Source organism: Schistocerca nitens, chromosome 6 (assembly GCF_023898315.1).
Source record: "Schistocerca nitens isolate TAMUIC-IGC-003100 chromosome 6, iqSchNite1.1, whole genome shotgun sequence".
Taxonomy (NCBI): domain Eukaryota; kingdom Metazoa; phylum Arthropoda; class Insecta; order Orthoptera; family Acrididae; genus Schistocerca; species Schistocerca nitens.
Window position 1 is genome coordinate 85,597,995 of NC_064619.1, and position 12,320 is coordinate 85,610,314.

At 44.7% G+C, this 12,320-nt stretch overlaps 1 protein-coding gene across 1 annotated transcript in view; it reads right to left on the reverse strand.

The window, feature by feature from the left end:
• LOC126262593 (synaptic vesicle glycoprotein 2B-like) overlaps positions 1-12,320 on the reverse strand; it is a 229,077-nt gene that overhangs the window by 25,374 nt on the left and 191,383 nt on the right. The window contains exons 9-10 of the mRNA XM_049959330.1: positions 3,175-3,289; positions 444-603 (exon numbers count right to left, since the gene is read on the reverse strand). Coding sequence (XP_049815287.1) covers positions 444-603; positions 3,175-3,289 — 275 coding nt within the window. The remainder of the gene's footprint in view (positions 1-443; positions 604-3,174; positions 3,290-12,320) is intronic.

Below are 12,320 nucleotides of genomic sequence, written 5' to 3' on the forward strand. Positions count from 1 at the left end.
CTATATCCTAGTCACAATATAGCGGAGATGCTGAGTCGGAGATTAGCACAACAAAATGACTATAACAAAATAAGCTTTCAGCCAACAAGGCCTTTGACAGAAATAGAGGAAACACACATGCACACACACAGATGCAAGTCACACACAAATGACCACAGTCTCTGGCTTCAGCTGCGAGAGACTGTGGTCGTGTGTGTGTGTGTGTGTGTGTGTGTGTGTGTGTGTGTGAGTCTTTTTGTTGTTCCTATATGCGGCTCAGCATCTCCACTATATGGTGAGTAGCAACTGTCCTCTCCATAATACTGTTACATTCCAACCTGGATTTTCCATTATTTGTATATACCCTAGAACGTTCTCATTAAATGATTCAACTTCTGCAGCTATATGCTGTAAGAAATGTTAATTGAATTTATATTCTATGAGAGAAAATGTTGGTACACTACCTGACACCTGTAGGGAACATGTCCACAATGACAGCTAAGCATGCAATGTTGCTCACACCAGTTAATGACACAATAAGAGCAAAACAAGCCAATGCAGTTGATGTGCTGTATGTCCAATAAGCTGCCATTGAACATATGGCTGCTCCAACATATCCTATCACTGCAAAGAAAAAATTATTAAATATTTCGGTTTGAATGAGTAATTGTAGACTTTGTTTTGGGGAATATAAAGTGTTCTGGTATTCATAGCTTATACAGGGTTATTACAAATGATTGAAGCGATTTCACAGCTCTACAATAACTCTATTATTTGAGATATTTTCACAATGCTTTGCACACACATACAAAAACTCAAAAAGTTTTTTTAGGCATTCACAAATGTTCGATATGTGCCCCTTTAGTGATTCGGCAGACATCAAGCTGATAATCAAGTTCCTCCCACACTCGGCGCAGCATGTCCCCATCAATGAGTTCGAAAGCATCGTTGATGCGAGCTCGCAGTTCTGGCACGTTTCTTGGTAGAGGAGGTTTAAACACTGAATCTTTCACATAACCCCACAGAAAGATATCGCATGGGGTTAAGTCGGGAGAGCGTGGAGGCCATGACATGAATTGCTGATCATGATCTCCACCACGACCGATCCATCGGTTTTCCAATCTCCTGTTTAAGAAATGCCGAACATCATAATGGAAGTGCGGTGGAGCACCATCCTGTTGAAAGATGAAGTCGGTGCTGTCGGTCTCCAGTTGTGGCATGAGACAATTTTCCAGCATGTCCAGATACACGTGTCCTGTAACGTTTTTTTCGCAGAAGAAAAAGGGGCCGTAAACTTTAAACCGTGATATTGCACAAAACACGTCAACTTTTGGTGAATTGCGAATTTGCTGCACGAATGCGTGAGGATTCTCTACCACCCAGATTCGCACATTGTGTCTGTTCACTTCACCATTAAGAAAAAATGTTGCTTCATCACTGAAAACAAGTTTCGCACTGAACGCATCCTCTTCCATGAGCTGTTGCAACCGCGCCGAACATTCAAAGCATTTGACTTTGTCATCGGGTGTCAGGGCTTGTAGCAATTGTAAACGGTAAGGCTTCTGCTTTAGCCTTTTCCGTAAGATTTTCCAAACCGTCGGCTGTGGTACGTTTAGCTCCCTGCTTGCTTTATTCGTCGACTTCCGCAGGCTACGCGTGAAACTTGCTCGCATGCATTCAACTGTTTCTTCGCTCACTGCAGGCCGACCCGTTGATTTCCCCTTACAGAGGCATTCAGAAGCTTTAAACTGCGTATACCATCGCTGAATGGAGTTAGCAGTTGGTGGATCTTTGTTGAACTTCGTCCTGAAGTGTCGTTGCACTGTTATGACTGACTGATGTGAGTGCATTTCAAACATGACATACGCTTTCTCGGCTCCTGTCGCCATTTTGTCTCACTGCGCTCTCGAGCGCTCTGGTGGCAGAAACCTGAAGTGCGGCTTCAGCCGAAGAAAACTTTGAGTTTTTCTACGTATCTGTAGTGTGTCGTGACCATATATCAATGAATGGAGCTACAGCGAATTTATGAAATTGCTTCAATCATTTGTAATAGCCCTATACTATCGAAATCCAGACTGTTTAAAATACACAAAAGCTGACAGAGTTTACTGGATGGTCATCCACAGCCAAACTTTGGCTTATTGAATAATAACTGCTGCAGCTGTTGTAAATCCATTATAAAAGGAATGATCAGTTTCATAATTTAAATTATGCCATCAAGTGTGCATCTGAATAGAAATAAGAAAGAGATTGCAAGCAGTATTACACAAAGACCTTACCACAGCGATAAAATGTGTCTGCAAGAATGAATACTTGCATTATAGTGGTTAAGCCACATTTACAGTCTGATCTATATCCTTTCTTTAAAATTTGGGAAATTTCCAAAAAAGTGATGTTCATGGATTAAAATAGGCAATGAAAGTGGAATCTATGAACAAATGTGATGATAGACTAGAGAAAAAGCACCAGAAAGAGGGATGCAGGAGGCGGGGGGCAGGGAGAGAAAGACGACTTATAGAGTTAGCAGTGTCTGAGCTGAAGTCTCACCAGGATGGAACACTGCAGCTGTCATATATGAATTGACAGCTGTCAGGATGTATGTTTTGATATCCTGTCAGTTTGTGTATTTCAGTTGCAGTGATCCATCGCAGCGAGGCTTCAGCTGAGGTACTGCTAACTCTACACTTCATCTTCTCACCCCTTGCCCCCCCCCCCCACCCCCCCCCACCACCCCCACCCTTGTCAAATGCTTTTTATAATCTCTTATCTCATACCACTTGTACACAGTTTACAGTTTCATTGCTGCATTTTAATCCATGACTGTTGCTTTTTACAAAATTTCCCAATTTTTATAGAAAGATTTGGGATCAGACTGTAAAAGTTACTTGACCATTACAGTGTAAGTATTCAGTTTTGTGGACACTTCTTACCACTATGATATGGTCTTTGTATGATAATGTTTATGGTCACTTTCTTATTCAGATTTGGATCTGATTATGTAATTTAAATTGAAAAATCAGTCATGCATTTTATAAAGAATTTACAAGAGCTCCATCAGTTTTTGTACAACACAGAAACTATTTCAGATCTCTGTTTTCATAAACAGCATGGACAATTCAAGATATTATTTAATCATGTTTACATAGGGGGAGTAAATTATTTTGTATCTACAAAATAACTTCATGTGGCACTCACCCATAGTCATTTTCTTGCCAATATATTTAATAATGTAAGTTGTAAGCAAAAAGGAGAGACCTTGAGAACTCGCAACAATAATATTGTTGATATAAACTGTGTTTCTGACCATTGCCTACAAATAGGAAAAAAAATGTATTAGAGAAATAAGATGGTGTGATTATCATAATATCATATAACAGTAAATCTCAACTATATATCAACACTATATTAAAGATTGAATAAATATTAAAAACACAAAAATATGTGAAATTTCAAAAAGAGTCATTCAATGTCACACAACTACTGTATATCTATCAAACAGGGGCAAGTGGATGACACTATGAAACAAGCAAATAACCCTAATAATCATAGGTCCATGAACCAATAGTTTCCCTGATATGATGTATTACTACTGAGTGCATTAACATTTTATAACAGAGTACCTGAGAATTCAAACTGCAGATATGCACTTGAGAACAAACTGATTACCACAAGCGTTCTACATGGCCACCACTCATGTGAAGGCAAGCTTCAACATGTCTCCTTATCAATGCCTGTACATGTTCAAAAATTCCATGCTTGTTCTGAATCCATTGACAACTATCCACAGTGCATTCCTAGAGTTCATGGATACAATCAACAGGGCTGTAATACAACAAAGATTTTTAATATCCTCACACAAAAACGTCCTGTGGCTTCTTATAAGTGAACTTGGGAGACCGTGGTATCAATAAGCCATAACTAATACAGTTGTTACCGAGATGCTGTTTATCAGTACTTGGGAATCTGAAATGGTGATAAAATCAAATGAGGCCAGTTTATGACTTTGTAATTTATACCTCATTTGTAGTATTTATTTTGAAACATAGCATTAGACATTAACAGTGTTGTAACATTTGCATGACATTGTCTGGACATATATTGCATTGGGGAAACCATTGGTGTCTTAACCTAACTTTATTAAATTATTTGTTTGTTTCATTGTCCTCTACAGACCCTTTTTTTATCCATAAAAGTCATGCAGCCTGTATGAGTGATTTTATTTGATTTTCATTTGGTCCTATTAAACTACACTCCTGGAAATGGAAAAAAGAACACATTGACACCGGTGTTTCAGACCCACCATACTTGCTCCGGACACTGCGAGAGGGCTGTACAAGCAATGATCACACGCACGGCACAGCGGACACACCAGGAACCGCGGTGTTGGCCGTAGAATGGCGCTAGCTGCGCAGCATTTGTGCACCGCCGCCGTCAGTGTCAGCCAGTTTGCCGTGGCATACGGAGCTCCATCGCAGTCTTTAACACTGGTAGCATGCCGCGACAAGCGTGGACATGAACCGTATGTGCAGTTGACGGACTTTGAGCGAGGGCGTATAGTGGGCATGCGGGAGGCCGGGTGGACGTACCGCCGAATTGCTCAACACGTGGGGCGTGAGGTCTCCACAGTACATCGATGTTGTCGCCAGTGGTCGGCGGAAGGTGCACGTGCCCGTCGACCTGGGACCGGACCGCAGCGACGCACGGATGCACGCCAAGACCGTAGGATCCTACGCAGTGCCGTAGGGGACCGCACCGCCACTTCCCAGCAAATTAGGGACACTGTTGCTCCTGGGGTATCGGCGAGGACCATTCGCAACCGTCTCCATGAAGCTGGGCTACGGTCCCGCACACCGTTAGGCCGTCTTCCGCTCACGCCCCAACATCGTGCAGCCCGCCTCCAGTGGTGTCGCGACAGGCGTGAATGGAGGGACGAATGGAGACGTGTCGTCTTCAGCGATGAGAGTCGCTTCTGCCTTGGTGCCAATGATGGTCGTATGCGTGTTTGGCGCCGTGCAGGTGAGCGCCACAATCAGGACTGCATACGACCGAGGCACACAGGGCCAACACCCGGCATCATGGTTTGGGGAGCGATCTCCTACACTGGCCGTACACCACTGGTGATCGTCGAGGGGACACTGAATAGTGCACGGTACATCCAAACCGTCATCGAACCCATCGTTCTACCATTCCTAGACCGGCAAGGGAACTTGCTGTTCCAACAGGACAATGCACGTCCGCATGTATCCCGTGTCACCCAACGTGCTCTAGAAGGTGTAAGTCAACTACCCTGGCCAGCAAGATCTCCGGATCTGTCCCCCATTGAGCATGTTTGGGACTGGATGAAGCGTCGTCTCACGCGGTCTGCACGTCCAGCACGAACGCTGGTCCAACTGAGGCGCCAGGTGGAAATGGCATGGCAAGCCGTTCCACAGGACTACATCTAGCATCTCTACGATCGTCTCCATGGGAGAATAGCAGCCTGCATTGCTGCGAAAGGTGGATATACACTGTACTAGTGCCGACATTGTGCATGCTCTGTTGCCTGTGTCTATGTGCCTGTGGTTCTGTCAGTGTGATCATGTGATGTATCTGACCCCAGGAATGTGTCAATAAAGTTTCCCCTTCCTGGGACAATGAATTCACGGTGTTCTTATTTCAATTTCCAGGAGTGTACATTCATCTACAAACGCTATACTGTAATGTAGGACAAGTCTAGGAACACAATATCACATGGTGAAAAAGGTAAAAAAACAGCAACAACAGTGCAAACAATATAATACTGCGTTTTGTGTTCCCTCCAGACTCATATATGTCAGATGAGGAGTTGTTCACATTCGACAATCAGAGTGATCTGCAATTCCATAGTAAGCAGCACTAGTGTTGCATACATTGGAATTGTAGCTTTCCTGATTCAAACATGTGTACTCCAAGGTCAGTTGCATGCTAGCATGAGCCCAGATCTTGTTTACTCAGCCTACACTCACGTTGCATGAGTGTTAAATTCTTTGTACTGTCACACTCTTATAGTTTCTGTCTCTGTTCTTGACTGTGCCTTCAGTCTTTGTCATGAGCCCCATGTGCCATGATATTCCACACCATTCTGAGCATCTTTTGCGGAACCTATCATTTCCATTATGACAAAACTTTCTCCTGTGATTTTGCCAAAATCTGACATGTTTGAGACCCTGCCTGTGCACAGAAAACAAGTTAATTCTTGCAGAGAAGGAAGCAACAACCAGCCACTGTTAATAATGCTGTTTATTTACACAAATATCACCATTACTGATTCTGTAGTGACAGGTTAATCTTCAGATAGCTTTTCATATTTATATTACAGTTGTTGTATATGTTATTTGTTGGAAAAAGCCAAAAAATAATGTAAACAGCAAATGTAATATAAACATTAACAGCCTCCTGAATCTGAACCGTCATTTCAAAACTGGTAATGGTGCAGTTTGTGTAAATAAATAGTGTTATTAACAGTGGGTAGTTGTTGTTGTTTTCTACTTTGCAAGAATTAACTAATAAAAAACTTACTTATAGGCATAGAACCAGTCAGCTTCCTGGAAAGGCACTTTAGAACTTCCTTAATAAAGTATTTATTTTCTACTTTGTCACATTATTTTTGTGGTAATAAAGTGAGTAGCACATTTCTGTGGTTTCAAATCAGTTAAATATGAGCAGAGATACAGCATTTTTCTCATTCTCCTGACAGATGTCATATTTGACACTTAGAACAGTTACCAATCTCCATTTATGTACTTGGCGTGTTATTGTTTTAGTTGTAGTTTGCACTGAGGATTTGATGCCCTTGATCAAATTACTTGTATCATCAGCAAACATTACCATACAGAGTGTCCCATTTATCTTGGCCACCCTAAATAACTGTTTGTCCAGATGCAAATTACAAAATGTTTCAAGCAAATGTTCTTTAGCTGTCAGGGGGACATCAGTCAGCATGATTGCCTTCATTGTAGCTCTGTTTTTTATGAAGATATGAACAGTGGTATGACTTTTTTTAAATGGCACCCTGTATTTTTTATTTGGTAATTCATTTCCTCTCCTAAAGACCTATTCAAAAATGTATCACAGTGTACCATTCACTGAAACACAACGTTATTAATTACATAACACAACATTGATGTTGACGCTTCCAGCACTTAGTGCAGGTACTCGGGGTAATGGAACACATCCACGTGCTGATGTTGACAGAGGACAAATGTAAACATAAGTAGAATACACACCCATCATTCTGTCAACCATCATCAGTTGAAGAGTTGTGTAAGCAGAATGTACACCAATGAAGAAAAGGTAGAAATGCTACTCATCTATGGGGAATGTAAGTTAGCAGAACAGTGATTGCAATTCTGTTTTCTTATGTACGGGTACATTTAGTGCAGTAGTTTAGTCCTTTTAAATACTGTTGCGTAGAGTAGGCATACAGTAAAGGCTGTCCTTCCTACAAACTGCATCAACATAATGTTTCTTTTATTGTTGTTGTTGAAGGTATGCGAAATGCTATCCAGACAGCGGAACTGTACAGAGAGCGATATCTTGACAAGAACCCACCTTCCTGATGGATGTTTCCTTGTTTTGTTGTGACGCTTCAGGAAACAGGAAGTTTCAACCCATGACAACACAATCATTGTAGCACAAGCAGAGATGAAGATGTCGAAGTTACTGTTCTCACTTCCGTTCTTATGAATCCACATGTGAGCACATGACAGCTTGAACACAAGATTGGCATTCCTAAAACCAGTGTACATCATATTCTTACATGTCACTGGCTCCATCCGTACCATGTACACCTACATCAAGAATTGCATGGAAATGATTTCCAGAATCGTGTACAGTTCTGTCAGTGAGCACAGCAGCAAATCCTCGCCAACCCGAACTCCTTCTCCAATGTTCTATTTACCGATGAATGTTCCTTCTCAAACAAATGACAGGTAAATACAAGGAAATACATTATTGGTCCAGCGACAACCCAAGATGGCTTAGACAGGTGGAACATCAGCGTCAATGGAGAGTTAACGTCTGGCGTGGGATGCTTGGTACTGCAATTATTGGCCCTTGTTTCATCAATGGTAGTGTAAATGGCAGAGTGTATGCCAACTTCCTCAGACGAATTCTTCCTCGTCTTCTGGATGAAGTGCCACTACACACCAGAATGCTTATGTGGTATCAACACGATGGATGTCCAGCACATAATGACTTGCGTGCACGTTGTGTTCTGAACCAAAGATATGCTGCCAGATGGATTGGTCAAGGAGGAACAGTTATTTATTCTGTTAGGTCTCCTGATTTAAATCCTCTGGATTTTTTCTTTGGGGGTGCATTAAAGACGTCTATTGTGATATTCCAACAACTCCAGAGGACATGCAGGAATGTATCGTTCTTGCTTGTAATTCTCTTCAGCAGGCAACACTGGAAGCAGTAAATAATTCTTTCATTCAACGAGTGCAACTGTGTATTGGTGTTCAGGGTCACCAGTCTGAACACCTTTGAATGTTCTACTCCTTGGCAGTGGCACAGGAGAGTCAAAGTCAATTTTGTGTTATGTTTTTACTTGGTTTTCATTTGTTTTCTGACAACTCCAGCAAGTGAACAAGTTTTTGATCCTGGGCTCAAAGTCAATGTTGTGTTATGTAATTAATAACATTGTGTTTCAGTGAATAGTACACTGTGATACATTTTTGAATAGTTCTTTAGGAGAGGAAATGAAATACTGAATAAAAAATACAGGGTGCCATTTAAAAAAGTCATACCGCTGATCATATCTTTGTAAAAACTGAGCTACAATGAAGGCTATCATGCTGATTGATGTCCCGCTGAAGGTTAAAGAACATTTGCTTAAAACATTTTGTAATTTGCATCTGGACAAACAGTTATTTAGGGTGGCCAGGATAAATGGGATGTAAAGGATGAGCCAGACAATAAGGGATTTTACTTTATTATATGAGCCTCCAACCGGTAACTTCATTTTTCCATTACGGTCAAGCCACGGCCGGCAGTGTTAGCTGCCTGTAAATTCTTTCGTCCCACGGTCTAGTAACAGGAAGTCAGCACCGAGGAAGGGCACCTTGTTCACGCGCCTCTCTCGTGTGCTGACGAGGTAACGCCGTCCCAGGCGTCGCTTAGCAGGCAACGCTCTGGAAAGTTCCATGCCGCCCGCACGGTTTGCTCGGTCCTGACCAATCAGGGTGGAGGAAGCCGCGTGGTGCGTCGAATATACCCGGCCGCCCGTCGCCGGGCCCGCTCTCTTGTATTCTTGCTCACCCGCGAGTCGGATGCGCGCCCTGTAGCACTGAACATCTCCCGCTTCTCCCGGTGCTGCGGCACTGTGGACTTAGTTATGGCAGACAACAACTTTCGGTAGCTTCGCGAACAATGTTCGCCACATTATAAGTTCTGGCTCACCCTCACCTCCCTAGGCCTATGTAGCCCCTTTTCATCATGCTTTAGCCAATAAATGGCCTTTGTCTAAAAATTACCCTATTATTCCGCAACGCCCACCGCCTGCCCATACCCGCCATCCTGTACAACTGGTGTCAGAAGTGGGATTGCGTTCCCGTAGTGACTTTGTCGTTACACAAAATTTTTCCCGGCGAGACGCCGTGAACTTCGCGCATGGAATGCGCCAACCGGCCGCCACGTTTGCTCCACGTGGGCCGTGGCTGCTCCACTAAACACGCACAGGGCGCGCGCTGCAGCGAGGCAGCCCACGCTAGTCAGCCACGTGAGCCGGACGCCGCCGCGCTGCCCGCTGCCTGAGTTCGAGGGGCCTGCGCTGCGCTGCGCGACCGGCCGGGCCGCCGTCATCCGCCGCCGTCATCCGCTGCCGCCGCCGCCCGCCGCTGTCACCGACGCGCCAGGGGCCTGCTGCCATCGCCGACCGGCCGAGCCAGCGCCGTCCGCCGCCAACATATTTGCCGCCGCCCGAGGGTCCGGACGCCGCCGCCGCCGCCCGCTGCCGCCCGCCGACCACCGACCACCGCCGCCGCAGCCACTGCACCATGCCGTCGCCGCCACCAATGCGTCGCACCGCCGCCATCACCATGTAAGTCGCCGCGATGCTTACAACTATAGCTTCGACGATCTTCCGCCGCTGGATTGAGAATCTTTGTGGCCGTCCTTTTTTTGTAACAATCATTACTTTTTTCTGGTCACTAGTGTCCCATAAAATTGTAAACATGCCGATAGGGACACGAGCGACGGAACGGGATACCCCCGTAGAGGCACCTGTCTCACAAGACCCGCTCGAGGCCATAAATGCACAAATGCGCCAGTTATTCGCACAAAATCAGGAGCTACTTGGGCAAAACCGCGTCTTGAAACAGACGCTGGAAGCTAGTGCGCGAACTTCCATACCTGTGGCTAGCTCCGCCCCTGTAACAAATGCTCAAACAGAGGCAACTAACACTAATTCTGTCTCTAATACAAACGCCACACTTTCTGCTAACATGGCGACTGTAAGTAATTTTCCTGCGGCTGATTTCATTCCCACGTTTTCTGGGAAGTCCCACGAAAATGTGGCTATGTTTTTACAAAATATTCGTGATGTGGGTCGCACGTGTGCCTGGCCGGATGATCTATTGGTCAATGTAGCCAGACTGAAGTTGACAGGGGAAGCCCGAATGTTCATAGAAACGGTGGACGAATTGCGTGACACGCACGAATTTGAAGTATTGGCCCGCGGATTGAGTACGCGTTATTCCGATACCAGAGGTACCGCATATTACAGAGATCAATTATCAACCCTTAGGCAGAAGCCTAATGAGGATTTTGATGCCTTTGCAGATCGCATACGAGCAGTATCTTGTCGTACCTATAAGCTAGGTGAAAATGCCAGTGAAAACAGAATTTTGCGCTCTGAAGCCGAAGCGCGTGCAATTTATGCATTTGTTCGCGGTATTGACCCCCGCATCGGAGGAGAAGTCAAAGCAGCCTCCCCCACTTCTCTGTTTGAAGCTGTTCGTTTGGCAATGCTACGCGAAGGGGTGTTGCGTTTTTGCGCTGCCGCCCCGCGCCCAACGAACCCAGTACCGGTCCCAGCAAAAGAAGTATTTTGTCAGCGTTGTGGGAAGCCCAACCATACGGCAATGCGCTGTCGCGCGCCGTATTGCACTATTTGCCAGACAGTAGGTCATGCTAATAATGTTTGCCCCACAAAGTCTCCATTTTCTAATCAGATGCGCGGCCACCGCCGCAACGTGGGGTCGAATCAGGGAAACGCTTGGGGGGCAGGTTCCGCCACCCACCCGCGCCCCCGACAAAAATAATACACCCGGTTAGGACCGAAAAATGTAAAGAGGTGGAACACGTTAGTCTATTTGGCGTACTCGGGAACAAATTAGTTAGAATTTTAGTTGATACTGGTGCTCAAGTTAGTGTATTGTTTGTGGAGAAAAATGATCGAAGGGTGTTACAGCCACCCCGGTACCATATCAGTGGCCTTGGAGAGGAAGTAATTGTCCCTGCAGGTTCGTGTGTAGTGAGTCTGCAAATCGACGAGGGTAAATACAGTCAGAGGATGGAGGTAGTAAGGTTAAAGAAGGGTGAATTTGACATCATACTAGGGAATGACTTCCTGCACCGTTATCAGGGGATAGTGGATTATCGAACGCGAACTGTGCAGTTCGGCGAAGCAATTCACCGATTTGCCAGTGCGCACCCCCGTCAGACGCGAGGGAGCTGCGAAAGGCGCCGTTCACAGTCTCCCATAAAACCGCAGATGTGGGCGATAAAAACCACTGACCCTGTGAGGATAAAAGGCGGAAGTGGAAAGATTCTCTGGATAGATGTCAAAAATCAAGAACAGCCCAAGACAGACATTCTGGTTGACCCGCTCACCCAGAATGATGTTTTAGATCGTCAGTCAGTACATATAAAGAGAAGTATCTGCCGACCGGAGAGGAGACGGAAGGGTTTTGCGATACCAGTAAGTATAGATAATTTTGGTGTAGAAGATGTTGTGATACCGAAGGGTACTATTGTTGCCAGTGGACAGGAAATTTTTGAGGAAATAAGAGGAGATGAGAAGCAGCGAGACAAAGATGAAAAAGGAAGGAGAAGAAAGAAATTTTCAGTTAGAGAACTGCGCTATGTCGCGTCGACGTTAAGGAGTCAGTTAGCAGAGAAGTTAGGTCATTTAAACAGTGAGGAGAAAAGAATGTTGCAGCCAGTATTAGAGGAATTTTCGTGGTTCAGCACGAAATTCCGACCGGAGAAGCTCGGCCAATTGCACAAAAACCTTACCGTATACCATATCATTTGCAGTCTGTAGTTGAAGATACGATTCAGCAGCAATTAGCTGCAGGAATCATACAACCCTCCTCGAG